Source organism: Aethalodelphis obliquidens, unplaced genomic scaffold (genome assembly GCF_003676395.1).
Source record: "Aethalodelphis obliquidens isolate GAN/ISIS:26980383/991018 unplaced genomic scaffold, ASM367639v1 scaffold18, whole genome shotgun sequence".
NCBI classification, from domain to species: Eukaryota; Metazoa; Chordata; class Mammalia; order Artiodactyla; family Delphinidae; genus Aethalodelphis; species Aethalodelphis obliquidens.
In genome coordinates this window covers 25,052,700-25,071,540 of record NW_020837962.1, presented here as the reverse complement: position 1 = coordinate 25,071,540, position 18,841 = coordinate 25,052,700, and the positions used below count along the sequence as shown (strand labels likewise).

At 46.8% G+C, this 18,841-nt stretch overlaps 1 protein-coding gene across 2 annotated transcripts in view; it reads right to left on the bottom strand.

Moving 5' to 3' along the window:
• Positions 1 to 3,044, bottom strand: part of JAG1 (jagged canonical Notch ligand 1) — a 35,658-nt gene extending 32,614 nt beyond the window's left edge. The window contains exons 1-2 of one of the 2 annotated variants that reach the window (XM_027118182.1): positions 2,471 to 3,044; positions 1,741 to 2,046 (exon numbers count right to left, since the gene is read on the bottom strand). In XM_027118182.1, the coding sequence (XP_026973983.1) occupies positions 1,741 to 2,046; positions 2,471 to 2,551 (387 nt within the window). In that variant the 5' untranslated portion in view covers positions 2,552 to 3,044. The remainder of the gene's footprint in view (positions 1 to 1,740; positions 2,047 to 2,470) is intronic. The other variant, XM_027118183.1, reaches the window with a different exon arrangement.
• Between the last annotated feature and the right edge of the window lie 15,797 nt (positions 3,045 to 18,841).

Here is an 18,841-nt window from a genome sequence, read left to right as displayed (position 1 = left end):
CAAAAGGAGGCAGACACACCTTCTGGGTCACTTTCCCCAGCCAGCCAGGGGAGCAAGGCTCCCTGTGTTCATCCCAGCCGTTTCTCTGACCCTCCTCTCCAAGAGGAACCTCAGCCAGCCCTGCAGCTTTTCCACATCAGTAATAAGATTCCTTTTATGGTCTTGTGAAAAGCGAGGGGCTCCGGACTGATCCTCCAGGCGGGTGTAACCACCTGCAGGCCCCTTCCCCCTACCTCCAAACACACGGACAAGGGCAAGGGCGGTCAGTCGTCACAGTCAATTTGGGCCCAGCCAGATTAAAAAGCGGCCAACCTCTTTAGCTTAAAGTTCTCCCTAAAGGGGATTAACAAACAAGATAAACACTCTTTGTAAAAATGAGATCCCACAACAGACTCAGTCCTCCATTCTCAGAGAATTCCACAAACCACAGGTTTTTATAAGCCCCTTTTAATAGCATGTTCTGATAAATGTCTCATCCCACCCAGGCAGAGGGCACTTTATAACGCCAGCCCCAGTCAACGTGGGCCTTGAGAGGCACCCCGAGCTTCTCACATACTCCAAGGCTGACTCTCTCCCCTCCCTTCTCACAGTTGCGACTGCAGCCCTAGCCCGCGATAGGAGGCAGCAGAGTGCGCCCCATCAGAGCACGTGGCGAAGAGTATTCCCCAGGGCACCGACCTCCCCCTCTCACCACCCACCCGCCCAGCACAGGCCGGGCCAAGCCCCAGTCCTGGTACTGAGTCACACCTCCTGGACGGCAGGAGCGGGGCAGAGGGCACCAACATTTTCCCCTTTCCTCCCCTTCTGCAATCACACTCATCTTCCTTCCACCCATTTCGAGACGTTGCCAGGGCCTCGCTGCAGGATCGGCCAGCGGGGCCCGAGCCTCGAGCGGCTCCGGAGTCGTGGGTCTGTGCACTTGCACCCGCAGGGGCTGCCTCGCTCGGGCCGCCCCTTCCAGGCCTCGGCACGCCCCCCGACGCTCGCGGGGCCCGCGCGCCCACCGGACGAGGGCGCACCCCCGCCCTTCCCGGGGAAGTTTGCAAACACAGCTGTTCCAGAGCCCGGGAACCGCTGTTAGTGAGGCCACAAGGGCTACGCCGCGCGGGGGCGAGGGCAGGAAGGGGCCGACAGGGGGCGGGTGGCTCCCGTGCCCACAGCTCTGGGGAAAGCCCGGCCGCACCCCCGGCGGCGGCCGCCCCCCGGCCTTACACTCAGCCCAGAGCGCGCCCCCGCACGCACCGAAATCTCCCGGGGAGCAGCGGGAAGTGGGCTCCCCACACCCTCCAGGAAGGACACACCCGCCCTCCCGGCTGCTCACGGGAAACGCGAGGGTGCCAATTTGGACGGCGTTCGGAGGCCACAACTGTGCCGAGCCGCCTTCCCCGGCGCATCAGGTTTAATAAGGCTGAGCAAAGATCATCTATAATGACCTCCTGGCTCGGGCGGTTACTCTCGGGCCTTCACGTTGTAAGTTTCAACCGGCCTTCCTAGGAGCCTTGCCCCACCATCCGCTCTGGGGTCTCACTTTCGTGCGCTTAGCAAAAAGCACTGGGGCTGGGGCCTGCCGAGATCTAGCTACAGAGCCTCGGCTCCCTAACCCCGCCACCACAGAGACATCCCGGGTTAGCGCCGAGCTTCCAGCCAAGGCCCTTTAAATCCCTCTCCTCTCGCAAGAGAAAGCAGAGCTCGGCCCACGGGTGCAAACCGCTGTCCGTCCGCCCCCCGGCCGTCACTCACCGGCCAGGCAAAACTGAAAGGTAGCACGATGCGGTTGCGTTCGTTGCCACGACTGGCCTTGAGGTTGAAGGTGTTGCCCCCAATGACAGGCGTGGACCCTGAGCCAAAGCTGCAGGGCCCCCCGGCCGTGACGCGCGACTGGTACTCCTTGAGGCACACTTTGAAGTACGTGTCACACTCGTCGCGGGAGCACTTGCGGTCCCCCGGGTTCCGGGCGCCGCCGCAGCAGTTCCCGTTTTGCAGCTCCCCGTTCACGTTCTGCATGGAAAGGATCTCCAACTCGAACTGGCCGGAGGCCCCGCACACCTGCCGGCGAGAGAGGGAGGGAGGGAGGTCAGCGCAGGGGAAAGTTGTTTTCTTCGGGGGTGGAAGTGGCGACTCCGTCCCCGCCCGCCCCGACGAGCCCTTGGCGCCAAGTGAAAATAATTTTACAAAACTGGGTGCAAGGACTCAACGTGATTCCCGGGCTTGAGAGGCTAGAGTGGGAGCAAACCGATACGACTGCCCCCCCCACCCCGGGAGCAAGAGCGGAGCGAACGCGCGCTCTGCCCAGCCTGGAGTGTACATTTAGGAGCCAGGGGTCTCCCCCAGCCCAAGTGCAGCTTCTTGGGCGCAGGGGCCGGGGCGGGAGCCGGCGCCCCAGGGCTACCGAGCCCGCTCCAGAGGCTCAACCGCAGGCGTCCGGGGAAAGAAGAGGACGGGTCGGGAGAGTGGCCCGGCGGGCTCTTACCTTGGCTCGCAGGGCGCAGAGCAGGGCGAGCAGGAGGCTCAGGGGGCGCCCGGGCCGGCCGCGCGTCCGTGGGGACCGCATCGCTGCACCGCGCGCCGCGGGCACTCGGGACGCCGCCGCCGCCGCCGCTGCTGCTCGCGCTGGTGCTGCCGCTGGTGCTGCCGCCGGTGCTGCCGTCGCCGCTGGCCCTGCGGCCGCCGCGTCCCGGCTCTAATATACTCCGCCGATTGGAGCATGCACGACTGGAAAACAACACCACTTTTCAAAAGCCCTTTCAAGAGCGGCCCGTTCCAGAAGGCAAAGAGCCCGGCCTCCTTTTATTATTCTGATCGCTTCTTTGAGGCGCTCCCCCTCCTCTTCCACCTCCCGGCTTTCTTTCCTTCTCTCGAGCTCCCCTTCTTTTATTATTATGATTATGCGCAGCCTTTTATTCCCTTTCAGATCAGCTGCTTAGAGAGGAGGGAGGGAGGGGAGGAAAAAAAAAAAACAACCCGAACCCAGCTCGCGGGCCGGTCGCAGGTAACACAATGACGCGTGCCCGCCCGGCTCTCGGAGAGGGACTCAGAGAGCCCGTCTGGGAGCCGCGGCCGGGGCTAGCCACCTCTACCCAGCGCGCCTGGCAGGCGCATGCGCGCTTATTAATATTCATGAGGGGCGTGTCCACCATCGACACGCCCCTTCCCTCCCGTTGGATGGGGTGGGGGAGTACAGGGAGGAACTTGGAAGGGGCAGGGGGCTCAGGGAAGCGCAGGGACGCGTAGACGTCTGGGGGCCCAGCGCAGACCCCCCGCCCTCGGGCGCCTTGGGCCAGGCGGGAGGCGGGTAGGGGGTAGGGCGCGGGGAGGAACGGAAGGTCTCCGTTGCTCTGGGACGCGCTAAGCCACTTAGACGCCCGGGGCCCCCCGCGCGGACCGCCCCCTCGGGCACCTCGGGCCGGGCGCCTCTGGCCGCCCGTCGGGGCCCCAGGTGTAGGCCCTGCGGCGCTGCCTGAGCAGTCGGAGCGGGGCAGCTTCCGCCTTCCGAGCCGCCTGCGTCAGCTGCGGCTTTCGCCCCGGGAGGAGGGCCTGCCCGCCGGGAGCCGGGCCGGCTTCCCGCGAGCAAGCTAGCGAGCGAGAGAGTCGCCCAGAGCGCGCGGCTGGCGGCGGCGGCGAGGCTGGCGCGCTGGCCGCCGTCTGCTCGCCCCGCGGAGGCGACCTGGGCAGGCGCTGCTGGGAACTTTGAAAAACTTTCCCGGAGCCAGGCTGGCCGCAGATTCGAGGGGAAGCCTCGGCCGCGCCCTACCCTCTTCCAAACCCGAGTCTGCGGAGCCTCGGAGGGCTCCCAGCTTCCTTTCCAAACCGCGCCGGGGCAGAGGAGGGGAAGCCGGGGGCAGAGGGCGGCTGGCACGAGGGGCGGGGGGGAGGGCCCTGCGCAGGCTTTGCAAGAGGCAGGCAGCGATGCAGATGGGCTGGGGCTCGCACCCTCCCCGTCCCGCTGCCCAGGCCGCAGTGCGGGGATTGCACCTGTAGGCGGCCTCCGAGCAGCTCTGGGTGGCCGGAGACTAGCCTGGAAGACTGTCTCACCGCCGTCGCCCGGCAGCAGAACTTGGCTTCTCTGGGGTGGCAGTGGAAACCGATGCTATTTTCTACCTTGAGGCGAGCCTCGCAATTAACAGCGACACTCTAGGTCACAACCAAGGTCGAAGGAAACCTGCGGGCTGGCAGAGGCCTCTGCCAACCCCTCTGCGGGAGGACCTAATGCTGTGTTGGAGGAGATCTCTTTAGGGAAAAGACTGATTTCCCCTGAAAGGTGGACAAAATTTTGGCCCCTATATTGGGTACGTCCTGAGGAAAAGGGGCCGGATCGTGGCTCAAACCCTCCGAAACTGTGGGGCATGATGGGCTGCAAGGGTGAAAGGAAAATATTTTCCAACATACTGAGTTATGAGAAAATAAAACGGTGGCTAATTTGTGGTTATTTATTTACTGCATTTAATGGGTGGATCAACATGGACAATGTTTTCAGTATTAGATCTCATCATGCTAGGGAATAAAAGAAAGCAGCTAACTGACCTCGTGACATTGGTTCAAAGTCACCAAGGATGGTTTAGGAATTTTGGCATTTTAACAGCCTAAGAAAGGCACCTTCTCTCTTCGTTGTTATTTATTTATTTATTGACCATTCCACGTGGCTTGCAGGATCTTAGTTCCCCGACCAGGGATTGAACCCCGGCGACCGCAGTGAAAGCACAAAGGCCTAACTGCTGGGCTCCCAGGGAATTCCCAGAAAGGCACCTTCTTAATGGTGATGTGTCCCATCTTGATGATCATTGATGAGAGAACTAGTCCATATTTTGGAAGGGACATATCTAAGATCAGAACCATAAGCAGTAGCAACGTGGGTGTTTTGTCTTAATGTACCGCAGTCCCCACTCTTCCCAATTATACTAAATGCAAGACATCCAGTTGTCATATGTAATCCCATCTAGACTTTTCTCACCAACGTTTCCATACAAACCAATCTCCCCTACCTCCTATCTGCCCCTTCTCACCTCTTCCCCCAAATTTTCCCTAATTAGGGTACTAAGGAATGGTTTAAAAGCAAAATGCTGGTACTGGGAAAAAAATTCACGAAGGGCTGGTAAGGTCTTCAAATGTGCATTCCTTGGAGTTCCCCATATTTGAACCTGTTTTGATTCTGTGCCCCTGTGGCCTGTTTTCCACACACCCCTCAGAAAGGAGCCAGGCCGTTAGCTGAAGAGTTTAGATCCAGCCACCTGACTTAACTCGAGAGGGCTACCTGAGATGGCAGATGCCTCCAGGTGGGGATCTGGTGTGCATGTAAACTGAGGTCAGCTCCAGGCCAGAGGTGAGTTTAGCCCCCTTGAATAATAAGAGAACATAGGTTTCTAAGGGATGGAAACTATCTGATTAACCCTAACAGAAATGTCAAATCACTAATAAACATGAAATTCTCATGCCAAAGAGCATGGTGCCCCTCACCCTTCCTGAGCTTGGGAACCTACTTTTGGAGAAGACAGTTGTGGGCTAGAGGGGATTCTTTGGAAAATTTTCAGTTGAGACTCTTGCAACTAGTTGGTACTCCCCCAAAAAGCCAGTCACGTTTCCCACAACAGACATCAAGTGGACGCTCTACCCTCTACTTCCTCCCATCCAGTTCTCAGCCTCCCTCCCTGGAGAATGGGGAACTACTGCAGAAAAAACTCAAATGTGCAGACTCCTCCTTGGCCACTTTGCATCCTGCCTTTGGGTGTAGCCTATAGTAAGTGACCATTCCAGAAAAATGTTCCTGTGAAAACTGCTACGTTTAGCCATCACACTTACACCAGCAAGAAGGGCAGAGGCTGGTGGCCAGTTCCTGTCTAGCCTGTCTCATGTGTTCAAATTGTAAGCGTCTTTGGGTATCTTCCTTCTTTAATTTTAAAAAGATGATGCCTCATTTATCTTTTTCTACAAAACTTGCCCTACCTTTGCTGAATCATCAACACACAGCAGTGCTGAACACCCCCCCAACCAAGGCATAATAAAAGACATTCAACTATACTAACTGTATTTAAATATATTTAGTTGACTTAAATCTCTGGTTAATAAAATCTGTGATAAAAATCAGCAAATCAATATTTATTGAGAACTTTGTGACATGCAACAACATGGATGATCTCAAAAATATCATGCTGAGTGAAAGAGGCCAGACACAAAAGACTACATCCTGTCTGAATCCATTTCTCTGAAGTTCTAGAACAGGCAAAACTAATCTATGGTCAAAAAAATATTGAAAGACTGATTGCTTGGGGAGATGGGAGGGTGGAGAAGAGCTGGGATGGGCTTGAGGCCTCTTCTTGGGGGTGGATAAGGTTCTGTCTCTTGATAAGGCTTTGGGCTACACAGGTGTCTGCACTTGTCAGAATTCATTAAACAGCACACTTAAGATTGGTGCATTTCATTGCATGTTCAAAAGAGAAAAAAATGTAATACTTGAGTTAGTAGTTACATGAGTGCTGAAGTATTCAGAGGGAAGAGAAATGATATTTTCAACTTGGAAATGCATAAAAAATTAGAGGGACTGATGGATGGATAAAGGATGGCTGGATCAATAGGTATATGCAGAAACAAAATAGTAAAGTGTTAGTGATAGGATCTAGGTGGTGGGCATACTGGTGTTCATGTAAAATTCTTTCAAACTTCTCTATGTTTAAAATTTTTCACTATAAAATGTTGAGGAAAATAGTTATTGATGTGCCAGGTATTGTGTAGGGTGCCAATAATATAGCGGATAACACAAAATAATGCGCTTAATAAAGTAGAGGGCATGCTTGTAAGGGATGATGATAGTTTAGATTGTAGTAGTGAACCCAAGAAAGGTAGTTCCATTCCCCCACACCTTTTCTCCCTAATTTCTTTCTTCTTTCCAATAAGTAAGAGAGAAAGGTCCAAATATAGAGAAGGGACATGTAAAATATTCTTCAATATCTTCCTTTTTCTTCAAGGATGAAGTTAGTGCAAGTTCACGAGCCCTCTTCCACGGAAAAGCAGATGTGATAGCTTTCTGTCCCTTTCCAGCAGGACCAAAGGACACTTTTTTTCTTATTTATTTATTTTTTATACAGCAGGTTCTTATTAGTTACCTATTTTATACATATTAGTGTATATATATATCCAAAGGACACTTCTGTGTCCTACAATCTCTCTACCATATTACTATGTGAGAAAATGTAAGCCTCTGTAAACTCTGTCTAGCCAACTCCCCCAGAGAAGCTCAGCATCTGAATATACAGCCATTTCCGTGGATTATTCTTATTCTTCCACATCACAAGAAGTCATGAAAAAGAAAAAACAAGAACCACCTATGGGCAACAAATTAGACATTAAAAAATCAGGATAAAGTTGCAGCTCGCACAGCCACCATAACCAGGCCACAGGTTTATACGTCCAAGTATGAATTGAGTAGATCCAGCCATTTTTTTCAAAGCTTCATTTTACATACAAAGGAGATGTGAATTCATTTTCTTTGGAAACTAGAACTATGAATTTCTTGCATCTTCAACAGTAATTTTGTATGAGCTTTTAAACATTGTTCTGTTTTTGCCTTGAGTTCAGGTATTTCTAATTTTGACTGTCTTGCCCCAACCCTGTTTCACAGTTATTATCTGGAAATCTATCAGGACAAATAGAGTTACATGTCCATGTCCCCTTTAACAAGCCAATCGCAGAAAGTCGCAAAAAACCCAAGATGCAAAATCCAGGAACTGTGGGACTAATTTCCTCATTTCACTCCTTGAATTAAAACCAAAGATTTTTTAAATGACCTTTCATAGTTTTATATAGTTTTATAGTTTCATAATTTACTGGGGAGAAAAGAGTACTTATAAAATGTCCTCTTTTCTTACAGTGGAGAGTCTTCTCTGAAAATAAAAATCTTGGGTGTAAATTGCTGTTAAATTGGCATTCTCAAACAACTGTAAATGATTCATCTACCCTCCTTTTTGTGGTGATGATGTAGTGAGTTTTCTGTTCTATGAATGACACCTGAATGACTTGACCCACAGATATTCTGGGATCATATTTTTGAAACCAAATTGGCCCATTTGTACAGTTGACTGATCTAAATGAAACTAACAATTTTCTATAATTTGAAAGTGTGACTGAACTCTTACAAACCTTTTCATCTCCTAAAAGGCTCTGGAAATTACACTTCCAGAAGGAGGTAGCATTTGGAAAGTACCACAATACAATTCACTCTTGAGCAACGTTTCATCTTGTTTGCACTCAGATTTCCAAACCTGTGCAAACCCAAATCTGCCTCCAGATCTCAAAAAAAGAAAAAAAAAAAATCAAAGTAGTTGTTGAAACTCAAGAAAAGGAGAGCTAAATATATCCAGTTATCTGAGAAAATTTCAAAACATATATAAGTGTGAGAGTCAAAGACAGGTGATTACCCTACCAACAGCACAAAAGCCACAGGGCTTCTAATCCCAGTATTTCATGTTTGGGTTAATGGGTCTCAATAAATTACAAGATTGTGTCTGTGTTTGACATTTTTGTTCTCAAGCCAGTGATTTCTTTCCCGATGGCTTTCTTGAAATTAGAAGTTACTAAGGACATAAAATGTGGATGATTGCAATGCTTAAGCTTCTTTTTTTTATGTGGAAGGTAAATAGTTGTTTTTCATATTGTTTTTCTGCCAAGAGCAGTCAACGATGGCTAAAGAAACATTAGCTTGAGCACAGAAACACTACCTATAAGCACAAGGACTACCTATAAATTTCTAAATCCTTAGATACTGATCATGATAGGTTACTGATAGACAGATTTTCATAAGCACCATTCAGAAACGATTTCAGAACCTATCAAAGATGATTTTTTCTTTTGGAAATAAAACTAGGACATAGAAAACTTCAAATGATTATAAAGGTGAAAGTTTAATTACAAAAGATGCATCCAGTGAAGTGGTAATTTTTTTCAAAGCAGGTAAAAGCTAGGGAAGCCAATTACATTATTTTAGGATAATTTGGCAGTAATTCATGTGCAGAGGAGGTGGGGATTTTAATAGACCACACCTGTGACATGCCTAATTCTATAATCAGGCTACTAAGAAGGGTAGGGCCACAGTATGAGGCTGAATTACTAGAAATGCAGGGGGTTAGCGATCCTGGAGAAATCATAGCCTCAGCAGATTCTGCACTAGCACTAACACGACTGAAGGGTTCTGACCAGCTCTGGGCACCGTCTTTTAAAAACTGCGGTAAAATACACACAACCTAAAATCTGCCATCTTAAACATTTTTAAGTGTACAGTTCAAAGGTGTTAATTACCTTCACACTGTTGTGAAACCAATCTTCAGAACATTTTCATCTTCTCAAACTGAAACTCTGTACCCATTAAAAAATTCCCCATTTCTCCCCTCCCCCAGCCCTGTCAATCACCGCTCTACTTTCGGTCAACAAATTTGACTGCCCTAGGTACTTCATGTAAGTGGAATCATACAGCATTTGTCTTTCTGTGACTGTCTTATTTCATTTAGCATAATGTCCTCAATGTCCACATGTTGTAGCATGTGTCCGAATTTCCTTCTTCGTAAGGCTGAATAGTGGCCCATTGTATGTGTATGCTGCATTTTATTTATCCATTCATCCACTGATGGACACTTGGGTCATTTTGGCTATCGTGGATGATGCTGCTATGAACATGGGTCTACAAATATCTCTTCAAGACCCTGCTTTCAAATCTGTTGGGTATATACTGGGAACCATTTTAAGAGGTATATTAACCAATTGGGTCATACCCAGAAGGCGGTGAAAGGCCAAAAAATGCAGATCTTTAAGCAGAGCAATTGAAGGACTGGGGGGGTGTCTAGTTGTAGAAGAGGGAATAGGAGGCATAGCAGCTGTCTGCAATATTGGAAAGGCTGACGAGTCAGAGGGAGCAGACTTGGGATGCTGCAAATGGCAGCGTCAGCTTAGTGGGTGGAGGTTACGAGGAAGTTGGTTTTGACTCAGCAGAAAGACAGACTTTGTTTCCATGAAAGCTATTCCGCAATGTAACAAGCTGCCTTGGAAGTAGTGAGTCCCTACTATTGAAGGTAATTAAACAGAGGCTGCTGGGACCACTTGTCAGCGGCAGGAGAGAGGGGGATTCCCCATCCTGGAAGGGACATTGAACTAGGTGGTTTCCTAGGAACCTCATCTCTAGGAGGCAACGACAAAATAAACAGGGTGGGAATTCAGGTCTCTACCTGAGAATCTAGGAGCCGGTTTTTGATACCACTGATTGGGGATCAGCAGAGACTGGTGTGCAAGGGTGAGAACGGCGTGGACCCACCTGCTTTCCTGAACTGACTTTTTGAGGCTCAATCACACCCATATTTACATAATGGCTGCAGCAAAGAAGTCAGCTGTGTCACAGAGCTGGTCATCTTAGCCCTGGCCCATGACTGTACTCTCTCCCTTGCTACTCGGAAAGCCGTCTGAGGCCAGCAGCATTGGCTTCACCTGGGAGCTTGAGAGAAAGTCGAACTCTCAGGCCCCTGCCCCAGACCTTCCGAATCAGCATCTGCAATTTCACAAGATCCCCAGGTAATTCGTCTGCACATTAAGATCTAACCCACACTGAAACCGAAAGTCTACACATTAGTTAAGCAGAAGTTATCAGATGTTCTTTCCACTGAATGGTGGCAATACTGTGTCACTGGGTGGAAGTGTTGGTTAGTCAAATGGACATTTTGGTGGTCCCATCATGGGCTCAGAGTCATGATGGGAATTTCTCTCACTTATTTAACCAAGTCTGTATACAACAGCCTAGTCTTAAAAAAAGACGTCAGGTGACTTTCAGGTAAAATATATAATAGTATCAGGACCTGGTAATAAATATCAGGACCAAGGAAAATGGAGCTGAAGGTAGGAGACCAAGATCGGGAAGGAAAAATAATAAATGAAGACAGGTGGGTCAAGCACAACTACCTGAGTTGAGCTGAGAATTGGATGATGAGCTTGCCAACAGCCAAAGTGATCAAGAAAACAGAGTCGGCTACAAGATTAACCTCAGAGTGCCAACAAGCTGGTCCCTCAGATGGAGCAAAGCTTTTCCTGGCATTTTGTGATGAAAGATATCCCCATAGGTGGAAGTGTATGATTACGAATATCTAGGGGGGCTTGGGTCTTGCATTGATGGAGCTCTGAAAAATTAGACTGTTTCTCAGAACGAAGCACCTGAAAATTGAGGACCTGACACCAAAGCACTGCTCAGAGAAAGTGGTATGGGGGTGGGGCCGGGGAGGAAGATGACATGCTTCCAAGTGTACAGCTTTCTGAGAGTTTTGCTTAATCCAAAGATGATCCCCAACTATCTAGTGCGGTGGCTTTTTGGTTTGTTTTTGTTTTTTCATAGCTGCTCAGCAACGATTATTGAATCACTGAATAAACTCTCATGTGTGGAAATGATTACAGATTAAATTCCTAGCAATTTAATTGTTCTTGTTCAAGAAAACGTTCACAAAACGCCCTGCCTAAAGATTGACCCAATGTAGGCTCTAACAACACAGCTTTCTGAGATCTCTGATCTTCCAGTTTACATGCTGTAATTACCCAGGTCAGTAGCACGGTGGATTTCATTTTTTTTTTCAATGGAGTTCTCCTCTCATGTAAATGTGCTGATTTTGATGAACTCAGTAAACTTTTTCTGGGAAGTAAAACTAATGGGATATAAGCACCTTTTTTTGTGAAGGATGCTACTTATAAAAAGTCTTTTTAAAAAAATAAGTAGTGAAATAAGCCATTCAGCTTTCTCAAAATGTAAGTTTTATGAGAAGAAATGATATGACTAATCTTCTATCAAAAGATACTAGACTTAATGTTTTTTAAATATCTTGATTTCCTCCGCCTGTCCCTACCCTGGATCTCCACTCCGCAGATAATAGTAATAAGGTTATAAGCTTAGACCCAGGGAGTTTAAATTTACTTCTCTAACGCATGTGTGTGGAATCTAAAAAAATGGTACAGATGAACCTACTTGAAGGGCAGGAATAGAGAGGCAGATATAAAGAACAGAAGTGTGGACATGGGGCGGGGAGGCGGTGGTGGGATGAATTGGGAGATTGGGGTTGACATATATACACTACCATGTATAAAATAGATAGCTAGTGGGAACCTGGTGTATAGCGCAGGGAGCTCAGGCTGGTGCTCTGTAATGACCTAGATGGGTAGGATGTGGGGGGGTGGGGTGGGTGGGATGGAGACCCAAGAGGGAGGGGATATATGTATACATATAGCTGATTCACTTTGTTGTACAGCAGAAACTAACACAACATTGTAAAGCAACTATACACCAATAAAAAGAAAAAAAAATTTACTTCTCAAGCTTTCTTCATCTAGCCTTTCCTGCTCTCAAAATTGCATTTACACTTCACCTGGCACAAATCCAACATTATATATTATGTCCAGTTCTGTTTTTCTTTTTTAAATCCTCTTCATATTAGCCCACAATTAAAGCAGTACTCTTTAGTAGCGACATGAGAATAAACTGGACATCAAAATCACACGAGTAACACCTAGAGTAAGGTGGTCATACAAACAATCCAGTATATTCTTATGCAAACATTTGATATATATTCATTAAAGTAAAGACTCTATGTAGACCTGTTTAGCAAAGGTGTTGCAATTAGAAAATTACTCAATTACCTCTAAGATATTTTTTTAAATTACAAATTAACCTATGAGTGGTGAATTGCAAAAAATCGCCCCAACTCTTTACCACCACCCCCTGTCCCAGCCTCATATCTCTACCCCTTTGGGATGTGAGTTTAAAGTCCTTCCTACCTTGTGAATCTGTATTGGCCTCATGGTTTGCTGTGGCCACGAATCAGTGCAGAAGTGACGGTGGGCCAGCTCGGAGCCCAGACCCAGAGAACTTGCTTCCCTCTTGCTTCAAGACTCTGCCATGGTCATGGGACAAGCTGGGCTAACCAGCAGGAGGATGAGACATTATGGGCGGGAAAACTGAGTAGTCCCAACCAAGATCTTCCTTGACCAGTCTCACTGGACCCGCCAGTTGACTCCAGACACACCAGGAAGCCCAACTGACCTCAGCCGAATTGGCCCAGATCAGCAGAACCTCCCAGCCAACTCACAGACTTGTGAGAAGTAGCAACTGCTTCCTTTAAGTCAACTTGTCTGGAGCCGGTTTGTTATACAGCACTATTGTGGCGGTAGATGATAATCTGGCCTCCATGGGTGAAATGTTTGAAAAATTTTTATTCAGTTTATTTAAACTAAAAAAAAAAAACAAAACAGTTCACCCATTTCTTACCTCCACCACACTCCTCCTCTTGCGATCACCAGTCTATTCTCTGTATCTAAGAGCCTTTTTTTAAGATTCCATATATAAGAGAGATTATGTGGTATTTGTCTTTGTCTGATTTATTTCACTTAGCATAATACCCTTGATGTCCACCCATGTTGCCACAAATGGCAAGATTTTATTCTTTTTTATGGCTGAATAATATTCCATTATATATATATTTATATATATATTTATACACACACACACACACACACACACACACACATATACATATCACTATTTCTTTAGCCATTCACCCATCCATGGACACTTAGGTTGTCTTCATATCTTAGCTGTTGTAAATAATCCTGCAGTGATCCTGGAGGGTGCAAACATCTTTCTGAATTAGTGTTTTTGTTTTCTTTGGACAAATACCCAGGAATGGAATTGCTGGATCATACAGCAGTTCTATTTTTAGTTTTTTGAGGAACCTCCACACAGTTTTTCATAGTGGCTGCACCAATTTACATTCTCACCAACAGTGCACGTGTCCCCTTTTCTCCATATCCTTGACACTTGTTATTTCTTTCTGATGTCTCTGATTAATAGCCACTCTAATAGGTGTGAGGTGATATCTCATTGCGGTTTTGATTTGCATTTCCCTGATGATTAATGAGCACGTTTTCATGTACCTGTCTGCCTTCTGTATGTCTTCTTTGGAAAAATGTCTATTCAGAGCTTCAGACCATTTTTTAATTGGATTTTTTTTTTTTTTTTTTTTTGGGATTGAGTTGTCTTGAGTTATTTTGGGTATTAGCCCCTTATCAAATATATGATTTGCAATTATTTTCTCCCATTCAGTAGGTTATCCTTTCATTTTATTGATGGTTTCCCTTGCTGTGCAGAAGCTTTTTAGTTTGATGTAGTCTCACTTGTTTATTTTTGCTTTTGTTGCCATGGATGAAATCTTAAAGAAAACAGAAATGCAAAAATTGCTTGCAAGCATGCAATGAGTGGTAATTGCCACTAGTAAACTTTTGTGAGCTAAGCATAGCCTGGGGTAACCAACCTTAACTCAGCAGCCTCTACTTCAGAAAGCAAGCTGAAATGTGAGCTCAAGTGACATTTATTGTACAAAAATTCTTGCATCTGTTCACGTTATCTCAAAAAATAAATTATTTTCGGGCTCCCCTAAAAAAGTCATGACAGAGACTCTCGTAACATCCTTTGCTTAACCTAGTCATTGAATTGACCTATGTCCTTCATCCCTTCTTTAATAAATACTGACAGTAACCCACAGCATGGAGAATTCTGGCAGCTAATAGACTAAGTTCTGTTCCAAAGAGGGGTAGGATGTTATATTTTCCAAGAGTCAGTTTGGATGAGTTCCCAAAACTGTATATGCCAGTTGTTATTGTAATTACATCATTTAATTCACTATTACATAAACCGATGAAATATGAGTGCTGAAAGAAAGATGTTGCTTCTAGTCAAACTAAATTGAATATAGCTTGATGAGAATAAATGTGAATAGCTAAAAATAAATTCTTGGTGAGTGAATATGAGCGAGACAACTTTAAAAGGGAGTGGGAATCCTTGAGCATCTTGTTAAAAGGCAGATCCTTATTCATCGGTCTGGGGCAGGCCTGAAAATCTGCATTACTCATGAGAGCCCAGGTAATGCTGATGCTGCTGGCCCCAGAACACACTTAGAGGAGCAATGCTCTCAATGCCATTGGCATCAGCACAAAGCCTGAGATGTCCCTTGGCGGGAAGCAGAGGTCCTGAATGGCCCTTTAATTGTGTCATCCACACAATACAATTTGCCTTTCATTTTGTCAATGAAGAATTTGAAGAGGGAACACAAGGGGGGAGCTGTATTAAAAGAATGAGTCCAAGGAGGGGTGCCGAGGCCCCACATTCTTCATGAGAGAAAGGAGGGAGAGCTGAGGGGAAGCAATTGGGACCATCAGAGTTAGAAAACCCACCACTGTATGCTAAAATTATCACCTCCCGGAAGCAACCAGGGATACAGTCACCTGGTCACCGACTGCGGGAACATGTGATGGGAATCTAGAACAATCACTGGTGACCACCAACAGGAAGAGGGAGGGTGAGATTATAGTGAAAGCTGCGACAAGGCCTGAGAGTTTTAAAACCTCTCTGTTTTTTTTTTATAATTACCTTCCCTAGTCTATATTTTTTACTTTTTGTTATGTATAAAAAACAGCTAGGGCTTCCCTGGTGGCGCAGTGGTTGAGAATCTGCCTGCTAATGCAGGGGACACGGGTTCGAGCCCTGGTCTGGGAGGATCGCACAGGCCGCGGAGCAACTAGGCCCGTGAGCCACAACTACTGAGCCTGCGCGTCTGGAGCCTGTGCTCCGCAACAAGAGAGGCCGCGATAGTGAGAGGCCCGCGCACCGCGATGAAGAGTGGCCCCCGCTTGCCACAACTAGAGAAAGCCCTCGCACAGAAACGAAGACCCAACACAGCAAAAATAAATAAATTAATCAGTAAACTCTTACCCCCAACATCTTCAAAAAAAAGAAAACCACAGCTTTAAAAAACAAAACAAAACACTAAAAACATGCATGGTTTGTAAGGAAATGACAAATTTCAGAAAAATCATAATCTGAATACACTCTATACCTAGCTTCTAGATAAAGACACAGAAAATCACCAGACACTCAGAGGCCCCCTGGTCCCATTCTAGTGACTCCCCTCAAGGTTTACTATTGTTCTGGTATCTAACAAAAAGATCACTTCACCTGTTATTGTATTTTTTTTTAATTTTTAAATTTTATTTTATTTATTTTTTTATACAGCAGGTTCTTATTAGTCACCAGTTTTATCCACATCAGTGTATACATGTCAATCCCAGTCGCCCAATTCAGCACACCACCACCACCACTCCCCCACCGCTTTCCCCCCTTGGTGTCCATACATTTGTTCTCTACATCTGTGTCTCAACTTCTGCCCTGCAAACCGGTTCATCTGTACCATTTTTCTAGGTTCCACATACATGCGTTAATATATGACATTTGTTTTTCTCTTTCTGACTTACTTCACTCTGTATGACAGACTTTAGAAGCTCTCTTCACATCTTTCATGACGGAGCTGTTACTGATTTTTTCTTTACTTACATATAGTAATGTTCCCTCTTTTTCCTGCACACAGTCGTGTAATCACCATTACAATCAAGATGCGGATATTCCCTGAGCTCCCACATCCCCTCGTGCTGCCACTTGGTATTCAGCCCCCTCCCCCAAGCCCTATAGCGTTCCCTTTTCTAGAACGTTACATAGATGGAGCCACACAGCAGGCAACCTTTTGAGTTTGGCTTCTTTCACTTAATATAATACACTTGGGATTCATCCATGTTAATCAACGTGTCAACGTTTGGATCCTTTTTTATTGCTGAGTGATGCTCCATTGCAGGGATGTACTGCAATGTGTTTATCTATCCCCTGCTGAGAGATCTTTGAGTTGTTTTGGTTCCTGGCATTTATGAAGAGAGCTGCTATAAATATTTGAGGGCAAGTTTTGGTGTCAACCTGTTTTCATTTGTCTTAGGTAAATACCTAAGAGTGGGATTGCTGGGTTCCATGGTAAGTGTATGTTTGTAAGAAACTGCAAACTATTTTCCACAGTGGTGGCACCATTTCTGCACTGCCCCCAGCAGTAGCTGAGTGATCTTTCTGAGCTGCATGCCAGGCACTGCCCCCAGTCCCTCGACATACGCAGTATAGACAGCCTTCACCTCGGGATCTCAGGCAGGGAAATGCCAGGAGCACGAGCCACCCGGGAGGAGGCTGAGGTCAGAGGCTCTGGGAAAGCCAGGGAGGCTGGGCTCACCTTCCCCAGCCCCTCCCAGCTTCTAGACCCGCCTGTTGAAGCTCTGTGCCTTCTCTTTGAGGGAGGCTTTGAGCCCACCTCTCTCCCCAGCAAGTGTGCAGCCCCTCAAACACCACTCTCCTGGGTCAGGCTTTGTTGCCAGACAATGTGACTGTGAAAAGAAGCCCTTCTCCTCCCCCCAAAAGGAGGCTAAGAAAGGCCCTCAGATCAATCCTCAGCAGATCCATGGAGTCACAAAGCTCCAGCAAATCCTTTATTCTCCCCTTGGAGCAGCTGCCGCAGCAGCTCCTCCCTGCAGCTCGGGCCCCAGTAGAAACCTGAAAGCTATTCATATCATTTAATCCCGTTGAAAATCCTCTTTGCTCTTTCACTGAGGTGCGGTCGGCCGAGGTAAACCTGGGCTTAATTCATATGTTGGAAGGGAGATGGAAGGTGTCACATGATTTGACATCCTATCCAGGAGGCTGACTCTCCCCTAATCTAGAAGCCTCCAGTCATAACCCCGGTTTGAGATTTAAATAAGGTCTTCAAGGAAAAGTGCTATCTGGACTTTCTTTTACTGTGCATTCACTTCAGAAAAGAGCAAAATTGCAGAGGCAAAGTAAAGATGGTTTGAGGGGATTTGAGTAGCCTTTCACCTATAGCTCATTCACGTCAAGGATCTACCAATTTTTTTACACTTTATCCTAACCATGGTGAAACAACCTTTTAAGACCATTTTACCCATGGTCAATCACAGCCATGTATCTTGGGTCTCTCTCCTGCACCAGGAAGTGTGAGATCTTAGAGCCAAGTTCTTTAATTTTAAGAAATTTGGTCCTAAGATACTGATACATCCAGAATGATCCAAAAACCTACTCTTTTCATTCTAGAACACCCATTCATACTTATCAGTAGTGACAGGCTCCCAGATCTTCTCTGGTCTTTCCGGTCTGGGAGAAGACTCCTCATAAGAGTTCCATAGTTCATACGGTTACAGAGAAAGGAAAATAACATAGGAAATTATATTCGTATTTCAAAGAATAAATTCCTTCTGGTTTGTTTTGGGACCCAAGTAGGATCTGGAGAATAAGTGATCCCAGGTGGCTGATTTAGGGTGACTTCCCTATGAGGAAAATTATTATAAGACCCCCATGAAAAAACTCAGTTCCCTGGCAGGTGACATTTATTAAGCTTCCACTGTATGTAGGATGGCCCAGGAGGCATACTGGAGGAACACAGGTGTAAGGGCCATCCTGGAGAGTTTTGTCATCATAAGGTACTTGAGAAATATTAGGACAGTAGCAGGAAGATGAAGCCTGTAGTCAGTGTTCCTGATCTTTGTTACACATTAGAATCACCTGGGGAATTTTGAAAAGTATCCATGCCTGGGTCCCTCCCCCAGAGACCTTGGTTTAATTGGTGTAGGTTGCAGCCTGGGCACTGAGACTGTTTAAATCTTCCGATGTGTAGCTGAGGTTGAAACGTGGTTCTGGACAAACTATCTACTAAGCAGGCAAATGAACGAATGACATAACCAGAGCCTTCTCTACCGTGGAGGGACCATCAGATGTGTGTCCCATGGTGCAATGGGCCAGGAAATCTAGGTGAGAGGAAGCTTTAGGACGCATAACAGCTGGGATCTGCAGTGGTGGTGAGAGAGAAACTGAGAAAATGCCACATTAACGCTTAAATGGGGAATGGGACTGAATAGCGGAGGACTCCAAAAGCGTGGGAGAGCCCATAGAAGAATGTGTTTCTGG